Source organism: Oncorhynchus nerka, linkage group LG6 (assembly GCF_034236695.1).
Source record: "Oncorhynchus nerka isolate Pitt River linkage group LG6, Oner_Uvic_2.0, whole genome shotgun sequence".
Taxonomy (NCBI): domain Eukaryota; kingdom Metazoa; phylum Chordata; class Actinopteri; order Salmoniformes; family Salmonidae; genus Oncorhynchus; species Oncorhynchus nerka.
This window is the reverse complement of record NC_088401.1, coordinates 27,419,465-27,438,879: the sequence shown is the minus strand read 5'-3', so window position 1 is coordinate 27,438,879 and position 19,415 is coordinate 27,419,465. Positions and strand designations below refer to the sequence as shown.

The following is a 19,415-nucleotide window of genomic DNA, read 5'->3' as shown; positions in this document are numbered from 1 at the left end:
ACAGGGCTACCGAGTGGCGCAGCGGTCTAAGGCACTGCATCTCAGTGCCAGAGGTGTCACATGGGACCAACACTTCACATGTTGCGTTTCAGTCTGGTTGGAATCCAGGCTGTATCACATCCGGCTGTGATTGGTAGTCCCATAGGGCGGCGCACAATTGACAATCCAGTTTTGGCCGTCATTGTAAATAATAATTTGTTCTTAACTGACTTGCCTAGTTAAATACATTTAAAAAAAATACATAATAAAAAGAAAAAGAATGGAATGGTGTTTTGACATGACATTTTGACCATCCACATAGCTTTTGTAGCTGGTGTTGTTCAAAACAGCTTGAAGCCTTGCATTATGTTGAGCAGTAATCGAAGGTAAGCAACAGGGGGCAACATTTGATCAGGGTTCATCATCCATCCCTTTTGGTAGTCCTAAAGGTTAAATTGCTGAAATGTGCGATGTATAAGCATTATGCAGCTATGGCATGTATCTAAGCTATTACTGTAATGAAGTCAAATGAATGAAGCTCTTCCACTTTATATGAACACTATAGAAAAAAATAAAAGCTGGTATTTGAAATCCTTTGCATACGATACAGCAACATTTACAGTATTTTCAAATGTACTAATATACTCTCACTGATAATGGATCCAGTGACATTTACTTTGGTTTGTTTATTGATAAAATGAGCTGGTTAAGTATGTCTTTTCAACTGACATTTAAAGAGGTTAGACAACCAACAAAACCCAAATCCCCAAAGATATGTGCAGCATAACATTTAACTTAAATCAAATGAGAAGAAAACGGGGGGGCGAAATGCTTTTGAGATGTTGTTTTTAGAATCTCAAAAATGACGCCATTAGAAGACACAGCCTTCATGCATATGGAACATTCTCCAGCCACTAGAAACATTTAAATACATATTTGAACTCTCAAATACACTACAATTACTACGACATCTCCCACCCACTGACAAATGCCAAACTCATCCAGTGGCCTCTGACATAGATCACTTTGTCTTCATCACCTTCCACATAGTCAAAGTCTGAGTCTGAAGGGTTAAACATTTCTTGTCGTTGTTTTGAACTAAAATAGTTCATTTAGGGGGCTGAATGTAGGGTGGAGTCTATGGTATTTCAACAGCATGGCTCTGGATCTATGGATTTGGTCTGCTTCAAACACTGCAATGGGTATCTATTTGGTAAAGCGTAACCGACAGTAAAACTCTAAAAAGTTTTTTCATGCCCAGTGTAGTTGGTAGATTTTAAGGGTCAACTTGATGCCACTTTCTCTCATGAAGGTTTTCAGTCACTAATGAGCGTTTTTGAGATACATTTAGGTTGAAACTGTGCAGGGGACAAATATTTTACCTACTGTTACATTTTCTTACACATTGGGCTAGTAAAGGTAAATGTGTGCTTGTTCTGTATTCAACCATTTACATAACAACAAAAAACTATCTACAGTTAGACAAGTTAAAATAGGCTACTACTGAATATAGTAGCCTACACAGACATTTTCAATCAAACATGTCATAAAGTGAGGTTATAAGTGTATCTTTCAATCAACAAATCACCAATGAAGATCTGTGTGTGTGTGTGTCAGTCTCTCTGTCTGCGTGTCGGTCTAATGAATTAATTTAAAGGTTATCCCACTCATTTCACAAAGTCTGCAGTCGGGAGTGACAGCAGCAACATGTGGAGCGTTCCATGAGACGTCACAGGCTCCCCGGGTATAAAGACCTGCGAGTGCGACACTTTCACTTGTGGACCAATGGCGAAGTCTCCCTCTAGTGACGATACAGAGAATTTCTATTTGTACAATAAATCATTTTGTCTTAAGTTTGTCTCTGGAGAGGGACAGTTTTTACTGTACTAGTCTCCTGGAATTGAAAAGGTAAGCTTTTCTTTTCAGATCTTTTTCATACTGAAATTATTAATGGCTATTCCAAAAAAACGACTTTGATTACTTAACATTATAGTTAATTACTAATAAAGTAATAAACTATTGTCTTGATTGATTATTATTTGTAATTGAAGTATTGATACTTTGAAACTTAACACTACTTAGACATAGAGAGTGCAGATAACAGTGAATTGTCAATGGCTTGGAACCCCATTTCAGCCAATCAGATTGCAGATTCCTCCGAACCCATTTTACAGATCTCTATTTGCGTTTTCAGACATTCTAACTGATGCAAAGATAGGCTACATGCTTTTGAGGAATGTGGTGATGGGAATGTAGCCTGATATCCCACAGGCACGTTTTCATTTGGTTTAATGTCTTTTCTGATGCAAGGTTCATGCGGCCTACAATGTATCATCTGATTCAGGTGACGGTTGAATTGCAATGGTAGTCTACTACAACAGTAGCCTATCTGAGTAGCTGATGACTGAAACTACTTTTATTTACATTGTTCCTATGCTGGAGCAAGTATTGTCAGTGCATGGGCTACATTTAATGGGGAAGCCATGAAGTATGTAATCCCCTGTTGGGTGCAGGAAATTATAGGCTATGTACTGTAACAACAGCCTATTCTTGACTTTTAGTTAGCCTGATACTGACTTGCTTGCTACTCAGTATTACATCATGGCTTGCCTCAAGGAGATTGGTGGCTCCGCACTGAAAGGGTAACATATGCTTGCCCAGTGGCAATGGCAATGATGAACTGACCTCATATCGGGGCAAAGGGGAGACACCTGAGACAGTTAAAGAAAATAAAAGTCACATTTTGTGGTGTATTGGTTTATTGCTTATCATGTACAGTACTTTGGCCTTCATGGTAATCTCTCGTGGACAGATTCTGTAGCCGACCAAATTCGGTGAGATTTTACTTCTGGGTTAACCATGATTATCCTCATGGTAATGATATTAAGTTGTCCTTAAAGTGGGCCTTTCAGAATAGGCATGTCTTGTACCCCCAGAATCTGTATTCTGCAACTGTTGGTGAGGCAGAAAATAAACGTTGCAAATTGAACTGTCGCTGAGCAGAAAAGGGCAGACGTGCTACAAATATAAATGCCATATATCTGATTATGCCTGTGTGGCCTTGCATCCAAACACTGGTTTTGATAAGACGCACATTACACATTGCTAAGGAGAATATACAGTAGTATGCCTTCCTCCAACCATGGCCAATGTGTCTTGCAACTGAAATGATTACATATCCGAAATCTGAAGAAGACTGTTCTGTAAACTGAAGAAGCCACATTTTCTGGCAGTGTAGGGACTAAATATGAAGTTAGGAGTCGAGTGGATACAGATGGACAAATATAGCACCTAAAACGCAAGATATTCCTGCATGATATTTCAGAGACCAAATGAACATGGATGACTGATGGATATGTTCTTCAAAAGCTGACAACAACCTACTTGATTTATTGAACCTTTATTTAATGAGGCAAGTGAGTTAAGAACAAATGATTGTTTACAATGACAGCCTACCCTGGCCAAACCCTCCCCTAACCCGGACGATGCTGGGACAATTGTGCGCCGCCATATGCGATTCCCGATCACGGCCATTTGTGATACAGCCCGGGATCGAACCCCGGTCTATAGTGACGCCTAGCACGGTGATGCAGTGCCTTAGACCACTGTGCCAGTCAAGGAACCCCTTCATGAAGTGTATTGTCATTCCTAGTGAATTCACTCAACAACAATGAACAGTGCATCACAAGAATATATATGACGGCAATCTCGGTTTATCAGTATTTTTAATGTAGGTCCTCCATGTAGCCCATTGTACTGTGCCAAGTCCCTGAGGAATTGCAGCAATCTGCAATCATTTTAGTAGGACTAAAAGCCAGCTCTCCCCTAGAACGCCCTTGTTCAATTGACAATGGGTTTTGCTGCATCAATTCCCAGAGATCTCTTTATGCACTCAGTCACTCTCTCACACACACACACACACACACACACACACACACACACATCATTAATGTAGTTCATTACATCCTTGATAGAATCAATTAGCATTTTTGTATTCACAATTGTGCCCCAGTGCGGTTTAGCTACCTTCATGTTTATTCATCCACATTGAGATGAGTGGAAGGAGAACGCTGAATAAAGACGTACTGTACGTGTTAATAAGATGATGTAATTGATTGTAATGGGAGTGGTTGCACTGACCGCACCAGTGATTCCCAAATGTTCCGTGAGGCTCCAAGCAATTCAGGTTCGAGGCTTGCCGCTATGCCATGCGTGTGTAAATAATCTGTGTAATGACTGATGTGTTTCACTAGGAGAGGCCCATGGGGAATTTATAGCTGCTGATGTTGTTGTGCCCGCCTGGATGGACGCAGCAAGGAAAGAAAAAGAGTCTGCTCTAATGCTTCGGCCTGTCTCAGAGGGACGTTTTTTATGCATAGCTCATAAGGCATTATAAACACACTTTTAATGCATTATGAAAAGGGCGTTCATAGGAAATGTTCCAGTTAGTTCTCATTGAATGGTGAGCAGGTCAATGGGAGTATCTCAGCTTCTTCTTCTCATTTCCTCTCCATGTTATGGGTGCCTACAAGGAATGCAATTTGACCAGTTCAGTTCTTTCACATCAGTATAAATGAAGAGAAGAAGACAAGAAGAGCTATTGAGTTTGACTGGTTACAACATCACTCAAACACAACATTATTTCTTAAACCATAATGGAGGCCAATCCACTGTGAACATCTTGAGGCCATCTTGCCACATTCAACCAATGTTATGGAGCCTGAACAGAATGCATCTTTCTTCACAACAGACGAATGCTGAGATGTTAACGCGTTTACCATTGACCTGTCTAGCTCGCTTTTACTGATCGCTTTTGGCACAAAATGTGTAAGCTCAGAGGAAACAGGAAACCTCAGTCGATGGACAGATTATTTCATTTTCATGTGTGATGAGGAATTTCCACAAGCTATGGTAGGGAACTTGTGGATTTGGTACATAAGAAAACACACAGATGGCCTTCGGTTGAAAAGTACCATTATACCACAACCGTTACACATCTGGAGGAAAATCTCAGGGTTTCCCACTATTTAGCCAGCCAAATACCCAACACCCTCACACTCAATGGAGAAACATATCAGCTGCTCCCACCATTGAAACCTGATGGTTATTTGGAGCTTATTACATCATGCAATGCAAGCAAACAGACACATGTGGCTGTGGAGAGAGAGAGGTGGCATGGCAGTATGTCATGTATACTGTGCCAGTGAAGTGAGGATTGATCAACAGCGAGTGTGCATAATCCCTAGCATTGTTCATTGTCCTTGCAAAACAGGACTAATGTGGAAAGTTTTATAATCAAGTGCAAAGATTAGCATGTCAGTCAGAAGATATTGGGTCAAGACAGGAGACACATCTACAAAGCAAATTTAACACACACAGTGTTAAATGTAACACTTTCTTTGAAATTATTAGGTGACCATCTCAAATAGTGTTAAACTAACACTTTTCAAAGTGCTGATAAACTGACATCCCCAGAGTGTTAGGTCCCTAACACCACACCGTGGGTGTAGCAAATTCTGATTTAAATTAACATTTTATTTGAGCTGATGCTGTTACACTTTCTCAGTTTTAGGGAATAACACATGTATTATTATGTTTATTTTTTTTTTTTTTTTTGGGGGGGGGGTTGTTTTAACACGCTAGGGTGTGAAGCCTTATTTGCATATTTCCCAGGGTGCATTTCGAGTGAACATTACGAGTTACCCACCCATGACTGTGTTTGTGTTAGTTAGAGACATGGTTGTTGCATTCATTAAACTTCAGTACTGAAATCTTCAACAGGTGACAGCCTAAGTCAATGTTTTTGAGTATAAAGTAAACCCTTCATGACCTTACATCATACATTTCATAAGGCCTTTAGTTATGCCCCCTGCAGGTCACTATGCTGGTATTCCTATTGGAATCCAGCCATAGGGAGGATTTTCAACAATTAGGGAAGGGAAAGGGGGATACCTAGTCATGCATTCAACTGAAATGTGTCTTCTGTATTTAAGCCAACCCCTCTGAATCAGAGAGGTGCCTTAATCGACAGCATCGGCACCTGGGGAACAGTGGGTTAATTGCCTTGCTCAGGGGCAGAATGACAGATTTTTAGCTTGTTAGCTCGGGTTTTGATCCAGCAACCTTTCGGGTTATGATTATTATAATGCGGCAGCAGTTATCCTGGCGGGTAGGAGCATTGGGCCAGTAATTAACGCTCCTACCTGCCAGGCTGACTGCCGCCACATTATAATAATTTAAACTTTTATCACCCATGTCGTGGAAATTTCCTCTATTTACCAAATCATGGGAGCAAACCACACACACAAGTCAGAGTTAGTTATCAAAGTCCATCTTTAATTATATGAGCTCTATCACAAACCCTGTGACTCTCAGGTAATTCAGTGTCTCTCAGTGAATTCTCTGAGAGCCCCATTACAATGCAACTGCGATCCTTTAATAGCAAAGAACCCACATAGTCAGACAGCATAGACATAATAAATCATTCAGCTTTGTCTCCTTACTCAAACCCCAGAACCATAAACCAATCCTCCATATCAACAGGCATATATCAAATTGTCATTTAGATACAACCAATTCTAAATACAACCAATCCTGGACAAGATCACAGAGACACACTGGCACACAGACATAGTGGAGCAAAAGATATGTTTACACATGATGACACTTTGACCTCTCCCCTCTCTGCGGCCCATGCAACTTAGTCTTGACATAGAACAGATAACTGCAAACCTGCCACAGTATTATACAAAAATAACATTCTTGATGAGAAGTAACTTACAAACATATGATGAATATAAAACATCTTACCTATGTTACCAACCAATTCTGATTATTCCACGACATTCACAATTTAAATTCAGAATGAGTGCTATGGTGATGAACTTGTCATAAAAGACTACCTAAACCATCTAAATTGGAACAACCATTTCAGTAACGGGAGCAATAATTCCAACCACTTATATTGTATTAGATTGCATTCCAAAGCTGTCATCAGGGCAAAGGGTGGCTACTTTGAAGAATCTAAAATATAAACTATGTTTTGATTTGTTGAAAACTTGTTTGGTTACTACATGATTCTATATGTGTTATTTCATAGTTTTGATGTCTTCACTATTATTCTACAATGTAGAAAATAGTTAAAATAAAGAAAAATCCTTGAATTAGTTGGTGTGTCCAAACTTTTGACTGGTACTGTATATTAAAACAAACTGTTCTCAAAATAAACCTACAACAAAGCATGCTGCGAAATATGATAGAGGCCCCTCCCAGGTCTTTTTCACTCCCAAGAGGATTAACATAAATGAACTCCACACAGTTGAGTAACAACAACACCATGCGGTGTCGATTCCACTGTGAAACACAGGTGGTGTCAATTTAAATCCCACTGGTGTTAACACCACTATAATCGACACTCGGGTAGACATAACACTCACAAAATGTTTTACCTCAACACAACAGCCACACATTTGCTGTGTAGGACACAAATCCAGGGTAATGATGAAATGTTCTTGGTGATGGATGTAACTTCGCTTCTCAGTGATTCATTCATAAACGAGCCACAATGTGTATATATATTTTTGGTTTTGTTTTAATGCCTGATTCACAGTTCTGGTGCTCTGTTTACCACTGATGGATCATTTGCAGGTTTAGTGGAACCATCACTGTAGTGAGATGGAGGGAAACGCTGCACACAGATGATTCACGAGGGAATTGACTTCCCATGTCTCTGGGAATGTCCTGAGTGCCCTCTCCTAGGACCTGCAGTTACAGCCAGGCTGTAACATTTTACTACCTGTACTACCATTTTACAAGACCGCTTGGAGAAGTAGTGAATGGAGGCCAGCATTGGACACATTTGTCTCTTTTTTTTCTCTCTTTACCCCTGTGTCTGATACTTGAACTCAGGCCACTCCTTTACCTCAAAAGAACTTACCGTCTTGACAGCCTGAGAGTTACATATCCCTGTGACTCAGAACCCCAATGTTAACAAACATGTTATTCACTTGGTCTCAAGGCTGTTTGCTGAAATTCATGGCTCAGTACCATGACTTGAAGCAGAACAACTCAATGCTTGTAGGATCAGACTTAAAAAAGAAAAGAATGTCCATTGACATGCAAATGACATCGTAGTGGAGAAGGATTTGAAGTGGAGGGAGGAAGCAGTCTGGCCACGACTGACATCCGTCGCATAGAGAGACGTATGTGTGTGTGTGTGTGTGTGTGTGTGCCGTCCCACCCCTGTCTTCAGACTGCCTGCCAACACACTGCAGCATGCCATGTTTATTTTCGTGTTGTGTTCTCTAGCGTTCTGCCTACATTGTTATTTTCTTTGGCTGAAGCCTGTGGTCGGTGGGGCAATGTTTCTAGGCTAAATGAAAGTGGGCTGGCCCCACAAAAAAACAGACCACACATCTTATGGCATAATGCAAAATGTCTCCCTTACCAAGATATTTTTTAAGAGTGGGGGAAGAAAAAAACAGATTTTAGGGAGAGAGGTTCTTGTTTTCAGCCCATGGGCGTACAAGTACAGTTTCCTGACACATGTTGTTTTAATTCATGTCCTTTTTATGTACATTATTTAGAGTTTGCCTGGTTGCTCATCTGACGCATCTGTCCCATTACATTGCATGAAACAAAACAGAGCTGAGAAGCATAACATTCTCTCTTGTAAAAAGAGACAGCAGACTCTCGGAAGAACAGGCATATGAATGAGTGGGTGTACCACAGGCCCGTTCTAAACAGGAATGGTGTTAGGCATTTCGGTGACAGTCCAATTAAATTCACAGTACGTGGTGACTGCTGTTTTGTATTTTGATAGCGTATAGAGGGTTTTTACATGTGATTACGTTTGTAAAATGTGACATTCAGGTCTGAAATGAGAGTTGACATGAAATCTCAGAACAGCTTACTTCAACATCTGCACATATCAAACTGCTGTTTGTTCTTGACGTTTCACATCTCCCTGACATTCTCTGATCCGAAATCCAATCTGTTGATTTACATACTGTAAATTATAAACATGCATTTCTCAACTGTGAAAGTATTAATTTCAGACTGTGAAGACTGGACCGGGACACCTCTTAAAGAACAATGGCATGGACATTAAGGTCACTGACTATGCTGCTGTTTCTGGCATATCTACAGGCAATAGAGGAGGAGGATATCAGAGCTGGTATGTACAGTATGTCTACATTCGGTATGGTATGTCTAATCTGTTCTGTAGAAAACATGCAGGTTAAACCTTGCATCTCAAAATACGAACATGGCCGGTCCTGGACGTTCTGCCGCCCTAGGCGAGACAAAAATCTGCCACCCCCCCATAGGTTTGGCCTCGGGCCAATTTTTTTTCTCAGCTAAAAGTTGGAGGAACAGAACATAATAGCAGGCCAATTAATAGGCCTATGCTACGAATAAACACCATTTTTAACACACCTGGTTAGTAGGCTATATAATCAGTTCAATGTCAATAACATAGTCTAATATTTTCAATCTGATTACGCTGATAAAATCAGCAATGCCCTGGACGTTCTGCGCCGTAGGCGAGACAAAAATAATGACATCGTAGACATCCTGATGAATCTAAGCATGGCACCTTCAAAAGTTACCTTTCCACCCAGACAGAGGCTCTACTGACGCAGAAAACTGTAAGCTTCAACTACTGGCTACTCGTCTGTTGTATAACCAAACAACAGAAGCGCTTTTCCTTAAAGCTGCCTGGGTTTAAACAAACGTGTTTTCTTTTCTTAATTAGTAGGGACAGAATAGCAAAGTCACGTGTTTTCATCTCCTTGCAGCTCAGCTTGAGATTGTCATAGAGAGGAATCAATATATCCCCATATGCATTGGAGTCGCGTCTTTCCCAGGCATTTTAGAGCTGGTTTACCATAAGGCATCACCAAGTTAATCCTTTTTGCCCTCTCTTTAACAAAGGGTATGTGATACCCTCACTCAATTTGAGCCCTGGTTTTAGTCACACCACGCCCTTCCCAAACACAAAGGTATTTAATCAGTGCATGCGACAGTATTGGAGTACTTGGCTATACCGACATATATGGATAGGATAATTGTGTCTGTCAAACAGGTAGGTGTACCACTTATTTATTGGAAGATGAAGAAATAAGCTCCAATTATCTTTAACCTCTGCATCGGAGAGCTACAATGTTGCTATCACTATGCAACCTACTACCTATAGTAGGAAAACAAGTTTCTTGTATATAACACCTGTTATCACACATAGCACGGCTCCATAATTATTACAATTCAAATTAAAATATCGCTTTTATATAACACATTTAACATATATTTTAATATTTTTGTTAGGACTGTAAGACAGAGTAAGATCATTTGAACTTAGGAAACAACTGCTTATATAAATGCAGGGCGGGCCTCGTTTCGCTGGAGCAGTGTAAAATACGCTTTATGTCAATGACCCAGCCTTAACAAATGTAGTTTATTTACATATTGAATTTGATTGTCCGACATCAGTTTCAACAATTTATTTATTTTGTCTCCACCTAGTGGCTTCTTTCATCTGCTGTGGTGCTGAATTGCAGTCAGCGATGTTTTCTCTCGGTAGCTGTCCATGGTCCTGAAATCAAACCATCTAAGTTTGCTTGGACACCAGCCTGATCTCCAGCTCCTTCCATATCTGGAAGCTATCTAGGTGGACATGTGACTTCTCATGCGAGCTGTGTAGGTGGCACAGATTCTTCCAGTCTCTTGTTCCATCCCTGCCAGCGCATATTTGCACTCGTGTGCAGCAAAAAGTTTGCAGCAAAACTTGGAATAGGCAAATAGGCTTGGAATAGGCTAACCTTGGTCTCTCCACTATCTCCCCGTTCGCCTTCCTCCTATTGTAGTGGGCCAACGAAAACTTGTCATTCTCCACATGGCTGATAAATTTCACCAGCGAATTTCTTTGGTTAGAGATTGTGCTTCTTTTCTCATTGATTTTTTAAATGTTCACTTCAAATCTCTATAGATTACTTTTAGCTAAAATTATATCCACTAGTAGTAGTAGCTAGCTAATGTTAACAGGCTAGGTTAGGCTACTGCCTTAATCACTAATCACAAACATAAAACAAATACAATAATCTAATTGGCAGAGTCATTTTTATTAATGTTTCACAATAGGATACTCCCATATAAACACACACATCACCAGAGCTACCAAGGATAGTGGGAGTGAACTTCGGGAGAAGCAGGAATGGGGTGGGGGCGGGAACTGCAGCAACACTATGAGCTGGTGGCTGGGGTGTAGTAGCCGATCAGGCCCTGATTACGGCCCTGATTACGAAGGACATGTTTGGAGCTAAATATGGAAAGCTTTGACATTGTACATTGACATTGTACATGATCATATCTTATTTTTGAGGTGTACATGTGTGTGTGTGCATGTACATTAATGTATCTATGACTGTGTGCGTGTGTGTGTGTGTGTGTGTGTGTGTGTGTGTGTACACCTGTGACCACCCCTCCTAGGCTGCAGCACTGCGGTGAATGACCTAGTCTACATCATAGATGGCTCGTGGAGCGTGGGCCACAGTGACTTCAAAAAGGCCAAGAGCTGGCTCATCAACATCACCAGCGGCTTCGACATCAGCTCCCACTACTCACAGGTCAGACTTAGAACGAATATGTGTAACACTGCACCTTAAGTTGCCCGGTACAGTGTTACTGTAATATGTCACCGAAAGTTGACATATAACTACAATGGTTAAATTGAACTTTTTTGACATATTCAAATAAGACTATATTGAACTAGGTGGCCGTGGTGCAGTACAGCGACACCCCTCGTCTGGAGATCCCCCTGGGGAAGCACCACGGTGGCCCGGACCTCATCCAGGCCATCGAGGGCATCAGCTATCTAGGCGGGAACACTCAGACGGGCCGTGCCATCAAGTTCGCCGTAGATCACGTGTTCCCGTCCTCGCAGCGCACCAGCACCGTCAAGAACCGCATTGCGGTGGTGGTGACGGACGGAAAGTCCCAGGATGATGTGGTGGACGCTAGCGTGGAGGCGCGGGCGCAAGGCGTCATTGTGTTCGCCGTGGGAGTGGGCACCGAGATCACCACCTCAGAGCTGATGTCCATCGCCAACAAGCCGGGGGGGACCTACGTGTTGTATGCCGAGGACTACGCCAACATAGACCGAATCCGAGACTCCATGGAGCAGAGACTGTGTGAGGGTGAGTGAGTGTAAGATAGGAGGTGTACTGCTACCTGGAGGTGTGCTAGGATAGAGTTCCCCAAACAGTGAGTTTAGAACTCGAGGGTGGGTTGCCGCTATTCCTTTTCCTTGATTTCGTTCATTTTCTTTCACCTGGACTTCTTTCACTTTTTGGGTTGCAAGAGTACAGAAAGCATTAATTGGGTCACATCTCGTGCGGGGCCCCGGCTACTATGCCTATTTAAGAGACTGGAGGTTTGCCCTGAAAGCAGGCTGCACACCACTCACGCTTTGTGAAGTGGGAAGCCGCAGGCACTGGAGCCAAACCAGGGACATGTGGCGGCGTAAAGAAAGGGCATTAGAAAAGATGGTGGCAGGAAACAGATGTGATACGCTTGCTGTTGCCAACCACACTGCAGCTGGAGGCATTGTTTGACCATAAACTGCAGGGAAATTTGTCAACAACGTTTACGAAGCCATAGGAGCCCGTTCACTACTTACAAAGAGAAGCTAGTCAAAATGGGTTAATTATAATGTTTGGCATGCATGTTCAAATACAATCTAGATTGTATCTACGGTAGATATGCCACAACACACTGAGACGTATGTGATGTCATTTCCTGTCCAAAGAGTCTGTGTGTCCTACGCGTATCCCAGTGGCCTCCAGGGATGAGAAGGGCTTTGAGTTGATGCTGGGCATGAATATCCACCAGAAGACCAAGAAGATCCAAGGCTCTCTGGTGTCTGAGACAGCCTTCTCCTTGACCACCTCAACAGACATCACAGAGAACACAAGGTGGGTCTCCCCTTCAACCTCCACATCAACCATGGTCCTCAATTGCTTTGCTTAGCTATTTTGAACTCATACTTATCTCATATTATTGTTACGATCAATAATGACAAACCTCCTGGCATTGACAACTTAGATGGAAAGCTACTGAGGATGGTCGATGACTCTATAGCAACTCCTATATGCCATATCTTTAATCTGAACCTAGAGCAAAGTGTTTGTCCTCAGGCCTGGTGGGAAGCCAAAGTCATTCCGCTGCCCAAGAATGGTAAAGCTGCCTTTACTGGTTCTATCAGAGCGACCTATCAGCTAGCTGCCAGCTCTTAGAAAACTGTTGGAAAAAATGGTGTTTGACCAGATACAATGCTATTTCTCTGTCACAAATGAACAACAGACTTTCAGCATGCTTATAGAGAAGGGCACTCAACATGGACTCCACTGACACAAATGACTGATGATTGGTTGAAAAATGGCATAATAAGAAGATTGTGGGAGCTGTATTGTTAGACTTCAGTACAGCTTTTAATATTATTGACCATAATTATCATGTCGAAAACGTATGTGTTATGGCTTTTCAACCATAACACATACGTAGATTCAAAGCTATCTATCTAATAGAACTCTTTAATGGAAGCTTTTTTAATATTAAACATGTAAAGTATGGTGTACCCCAGGGCAGCTCTCTTGGCCCTCCACTCTTTTCTATTTTTACCAATGACCTACCACTGGCATTAAACAAAGCCTGTGAGTCCGTGTATGCTGATGATTCAACCCTATACCTGTCAGCAACCACAGCTAGTGAAATCATTTCAAAACTAAACAATGAGTTGCAGTCAGTTTTAGAATGGGTGGCCAGTAATAAACTGTTCCTGAACTCTAAAAATAAGAGCATTGTATTTGGTACAAATAATTCCCTAAGTTCTAGACCTCAGCTGAATCTGGTAATGAATGGTGTGGCTGTTGAGCAAGTTGAGAAGACTAAATTACTTGGTTTTACCTTAGATTGTAAACTGTCATGGTCAAAACATATTGATTCAATGGTTGTAAAGATGGGGAGGTCTGTACGTGGTAAAGAGATGCTCTACTTTTTGACACCATACTCCACAAAGTAAGTCCTGCAGGCTCTAGATTCATCTTACCTTGATTATTGTCCAGTTATATGGTCAAGTGCTGCAAAGAAAGACCTTATTAAGCTGCAGCTGGCCCAGAATAGAGTGGCACGTCTTGCTCTTCATTGTAATCAGGGGCTAATATCAATAATATGCATGCGAGTGTCTCATGGCTATGAGTTAAGGAAAGACTGACTGCATTGATTCTTGTTTTTATAAGAAACATTAATGTCTTGGAAATTCCAAATTGTTTGCATAGTCAACTTACACACGGCACTGACACACACACTTACCCCACCAGACATGGGTATTTTCACAGTCCCCAGGTCATGAACAAATTTAAGGAAATGTACAGTATTATACAGAGCCATGAATGCATAGAACTCCCTTACATCTCATATAGCACAAGTGAACCGCAAACCTGCTTTCAATAAACAAATAAAGCAACACCTTACGACACAACGCCTCTCCCACATGTGACCTACTTGTTGTGCGTATGTACTGACATGTATGTGTAACAAACACACACACTAAATGTTAATGTTTTTAAAATGTATGTCAATTGTAAAGTATTTTGTTTATAATGTATTTTTTGTAATTTAGGACCCCAGTAAGACTAGCTGTTGCCATTGGTTAATGAGGATCTGAATAAAATCAATAAAATATCATATTATTATTATTATTATCATCAACTCAGTTACGGGGCATTGTTATTTCTGCTAAAGACGTGACAAGACAAGCTTGAATTCGAAATCTGACTAACGTCTACACCTGGGTAAGTCACATGGACTACCTTCAGCCACAGACACTAGAAGCCTGGGAGAGTCACTTGGACTACCTTCAGCCACAGACACTAGAAGCCTGGGAGAGTCACTTGGACTACCTTCAGCCACAGACACTAGAAGCCTGGGAAAGTCACTTGGACTACCTTCAGCCACAGACACTAGAAGCCTGGGTGAGTCACTTGGACTACCTTCAGCCACAGACACTAGAAGCCTGGGAGAGTCACTTGGACCACCTTGAGCCACAGACACTAGAAGCTTGGGAGAGTCACTTGGACCACCTTCAGCCACAGACACTAGAAGCCTGGGTGAGTCACTTGGACTACCTTCAGCCACAGACACTAGAAGCCTGGGTGAGTCACTTGGACTACCTTCAGACACTAGAAGCCTGGGAGAGTCACTTGGACACTTCAGCCACAGACACTAGAAGCCTGGGAGAGTCACTTGGACTACCTTCAGCCACAGACACTAGAAGCCTGGGAGAGTCACTTGGACTACCTTCAGCCACAGACACTAGAAGCCTGGGAGAGTCACTTGGACTACCTTCAGCCACAGACACTAGAAGCCTGGGAGAGTCACTTGGACTACCTTCAGCCACAGACACTAGAAGCCTGGGTGAGTCACTTGGACTACCTTCAGCCACAGACACTAGAAGCCTGGGTGAGTCACTTGGACTACCTTCAGCCACAGACACTAGAAGCCTGGGTGAGTCACTTGGACTACCTTCAGCCACAGACACTAGAAGCCTGGGTGAGTCAGCCTTGGACTACAACCTTCAGCCACAGACACTAGAAGCCTGGGTGAGTCACTTGGACTACCTTCAGCCACAGACACTAGAAGCCTGGGTGAGTCACTTGGACTACCTTCAGCCACAGACACTAGAAGCCTGGGTGAGTCACTTGGACTACCTTCAGCCACAGACACTAGAAGCCTGGGTGAGTTTTTGAAAACATCCAGATGATTTTCCGTCCAGTGGCACTTCAAACCTCGTTGGTAAAAAGTGCACAACATCATCGGCAATAGTGGAATATTCTAAATCCTTTCTTGGCAGCCTGAAGGAAAACAGTGGAAAATGAACTGACCAGGAAAATCTCTGAATCCATAGTTTTTCCTAGACTGGTCACTTGATAATGACACATTTTGTACTCGTCATACTTTGCAGGCTTATGATTTCCCCTCATTTTTCAAAGGTTACTTACAAGTCACCATACAGATGTTGACAAGAACTGTATTCATGATTCAGTTTTCTATTTGTTATTTGACTATTTTCTCAGGGAGATCTTCCCCGAGGGTCTGCCTCCATCCTATGTGTTTGTGGCCACGGTCCGCCTCAAGGGTTCAGCCAAACAGGACAAGTTTGACCTGTTGAGGATCCTTTCTAAAGATGGCGTCACCCAGGCAGCAGTGACACTGAACGGAGCGGACAAGTCTGTCACTTTCACGACCACCAGCACCACCAATGAGGAGCAGCTGGTCACCTTTAATGTGCAGGGCATTGGGGTTGGTATCTTTGTGTACTTGTGTACATTTTTGTATACATGTATACATATTTGCACATGAACAACGTAGACCTCTACTACTGTCATAGCCAGAATGGAACATGTTTTTTTAAAGAGCGTACTGTATACCACACACAGGAGGTTGGTGACACCTTAATTGGGGGGAACGGGCTCGTGGTAATGACAGCGGAATGGTATCAAACACATGGTTTCCATGTGTTTGATGCCATTCCATTTTCTCCGTTCCAGCCATTATTATGAACCTCGCTCTCCTCTCAGTAGTCTCCACTGATACCACAGTATACTGAAAACACTATATCAGACTTTTCAAAGCCAGGACTTATTCCTGGTCAGGTGACATTATCAGGAAAACACACCGGATCCTAACTGTGATCTTGTACAGATGTGATGGTAGGCATGCATTCTGCTGGCGTCGGAATGTAGTCTGTCAATGATCATGAATATGACCCTCCTATTTCTGATACTTTTAACGGACTGAATTGCAGTTTAGACTCCAACGCGTTCTCCACTCAGAATAACATGCAAAGTTAATTCATGTGGATGCCATGTCTAAAGACCACGGAACAGTTGATTTTTCTGTTTTCCTTTTGGCAGCTTTGTGTTCAAAGAGAGCGTGCCATGGAAAAGCGGGATAGTGCCATAAGTACCTCCATGGCACTGCTCACCACTCTGACTGGCAGCATTGACAACCTTCTAGAAGCTTGGGTGCCACAAGTACTCCCACTCCTAGATGTAGCTATTATAACTAAGAGTACACTTTAACATTTACACTGACAATGTGGACACATATGTTCAGTTTCATGGCCACTAGTGAGAAACGTGATTTAGGCCCACAATTTGTGGTATGGATGCAACCGCAAGTGAATTAGAGCCCTATGGTATTATGGACGTCACATCCATGTCCCTATTGTTCTGATTGACCCTTTTGTGCCACCATCCATTACAGAGTTTCTTTGATGAAGGCTGGCACCAGCTGAAGCTGCTCGTGAGGCCCCGGCAAGTAACCGGTTTCCTGGACGATGAGGAGATCCAGGAAGTGGCGCTACTGGAGCCGGTGGAGCCAATCTACATCAACGGCAAGACGCAGGTCGCCAAGAAGTTTGGGGCGGAGACCACAGTCCCTGTGAGTAGAAGGAACAGTGTTTGTTCTACGGCAAATTGGCAAGGGATGTGACTATAGGCTTACTACTGCTCCAGTATAATTACTTAGGTTGGCACTGTATATTTACTGGGGCCTTACGTGGGGCGTGCATGGCTCTCACAAAGCATTTGACGAAAGCATTTAGCAGATGTGGTTTTCTATGTTGGACTAAAGTGAAATAGGACCATTGCATTTGGATGAACAATGGGTGAAATTGTTGTGTAGTCTCTTTCATAATTTCAGTGTTGCCTGACTTGTTTTCCTTTCTTTTTTTAACCGCCTTTTTAAGGTGGAGATACAGAAACTGCGCCTTTATTGTGACCCTCATCAAAGCGAGAGAGAGACAGCCTGTGAAATCTACTCTGTGGTGAGGCACACATTACTATGCGGGGAAAATCTGTTCATTTCCCCTACTACTCTCAACTCCTTACTTATTTAATGTTATTATGACCGACGGAGAAAATGTAATAACATCTCGACAAAGAAGTTGTAAAGTGCAGTTTGAAGTGCAATTTACATAAACTGGGTATAAGGGTATAGTGACATATATTTTTCTCTCTTTTTTCTTTCACAGGATGATGAGAGGGTGAGTGAGGACTTGTTGTCTCTGCTCTTTTTAACCATTTAGTGTCTGCATTAGAGTGTCACACTTCAGTGTGTATCTGTCCCAGTGTCCCCTGGATCGTGAGCCCACAGTGGAGGAAGTGGAGTGTGACTGTGCTAATGGCAGCCCAGGACCACCTGGCCCTCCTGGACCTATGGTACAGTACAGCATCACCCGCTCCGGGGGTTACCCTCTCCCACACACATACAATATACCAAGACACACACTCTCTCTGCCCCTCTCTCCATCTCATTCTGTCTGTCTGCTTCCTGGGCTTTGTTGTAAAAGAAAATGACATCTGATAGATTGGTTAGTCTCCTCCCCTCAGGTAGCTTTTGACACCAGAGCTTAAAACGTTTCAGTTATCAGCGACAGGCACTGCAACTGCATCCTGTGTGATTTGTGTGTGATTTATTACATTGGGTCCATTCTAGAAGTGTGTCGGCAGGAATCACTGTCGATCATTAATCATTAGACGGGCCATCCGTTATTACTGCAGTATTTATTTGGACAATCTTTCATTCAAAACAATACAAGTTAGAAAAGAAAGGGAGAAATCACTCCAACAATGTTTTTTTCTGATCCTCCTGAGTATATCCCACTTGCGTAGCATGATCAATCACGCATTCACATTTGTTGTGGAGCTCGTAAAGTTTTTAATGCCATTGTGACTGGCTGTACAGGGTCTCCGAGGCGAGATAGGAAGAGCAGGACCACCAGGCCCTGACGGTAAGCCTGTGAGTACACATCAACGTCTCATATCTTCTTTATATTGCCTGAAAACAACAGTACCCATCTCCCATCACACCTACCTCCCACAGATGTTGGGAGAAGTTTTGGGGGACTTTTTGACCTATCATTTGACATAACGGAACAGAGAATCACAGATAGCCTTCCCACTTAGGCAACACATAGACTACATTATACTGACCCTGTGATTGCTTGTTTTCCTCCATGCCTGCCTTTTGTTTTGTCTAGGGAACCCAGGGTGAGCCTGGTGGGTCTGGAGAACCTGGGTTTCCTGGCGAGACGGTGAGCATTTCTTGACAAGTCTAAAACTGCTAACTGTAACACTTGTAACACTCAGGAATAATGTATTTTTAAATATGAATAGTACTGTTTTTTTAATCAAACCGTTATGGTTGTTATGCTAACAGTTAGCATATCCATTCAGTTTAATGTGGTCTGTGCAGGAATCAAACCCACCACAATAGTAGCCAGTATTACCAACACCATTGCAGCAACCACTGTTCTGAAAGCTCTGAGGAAAGCCCAGAGACCAACACCTAAAATATGATGCTAGGAAGAGCAGCGTGCG

General features: G+C 42.4%; 1 protein-coding gene across 1 annotated transcript in view; it reads left to right on the top strand.

Moving 5' to 3' along the window:
• Positions 1 to 1,772: 1,772 nt before the first annotated feature.
• LOC115130258 (collagen alpha-1(XXI) chain-like) overlaps positions 1,773 to 19,415 on the top strand; it is a 48,352-nt gene continuing 30,709 nt past the window's right edge. Inside the window, exons 1-12 of the mRNA XM_029661193.2 lie at positions 1,773 to 1,887; positions 9,036 to 9,154; positions 11,464 to 11,600; positions 11,747 to 12,170; positions 12,782 to 12,947; positions 16,107 to 16,332; positions 17,299 to 17,475; positions 17,783 to 17,860; positions 18,068 to 18,079; positions 18,165 to 18,254; positions 18,781 to 18,834; positions 19,076 to 19,129. Coding sequence (XP_029517053.2) covers positions 9,073 to 9,154; positions 11,464 to 11,600; positions 11,747 to 12,170; positions 12,782 to 12,947; positions 16,107 to 16,332; positions 17,299 to 17,475; positions 17,783 to 17,860; positions 18,068 to 18,079; positions 18,165 to 18,254; positions 18,781 to 18,834; positions 19,076 to 19,129 — 1,500 coding nt within the window. The 5' untranslated portion in view covers positions 1,773 to 1,887; positions 9,036 to 9,072. The remainder of the gene's footprint in view (positions 1,888 to 9,035; positions 9,155 to 11,463; positions 11,601 to 11,746; positions 12,171 to 12,781; positions 12,948 to 16,106; positions 16,333 to 17,298; positions 17,476 to 17,782; positions 17,861 to 18,067; positions 18,080 to 18,164; positions 18,255 to 18,780; positions 18,835 to 19,075; positions 19,130 to 19,415) is intronic.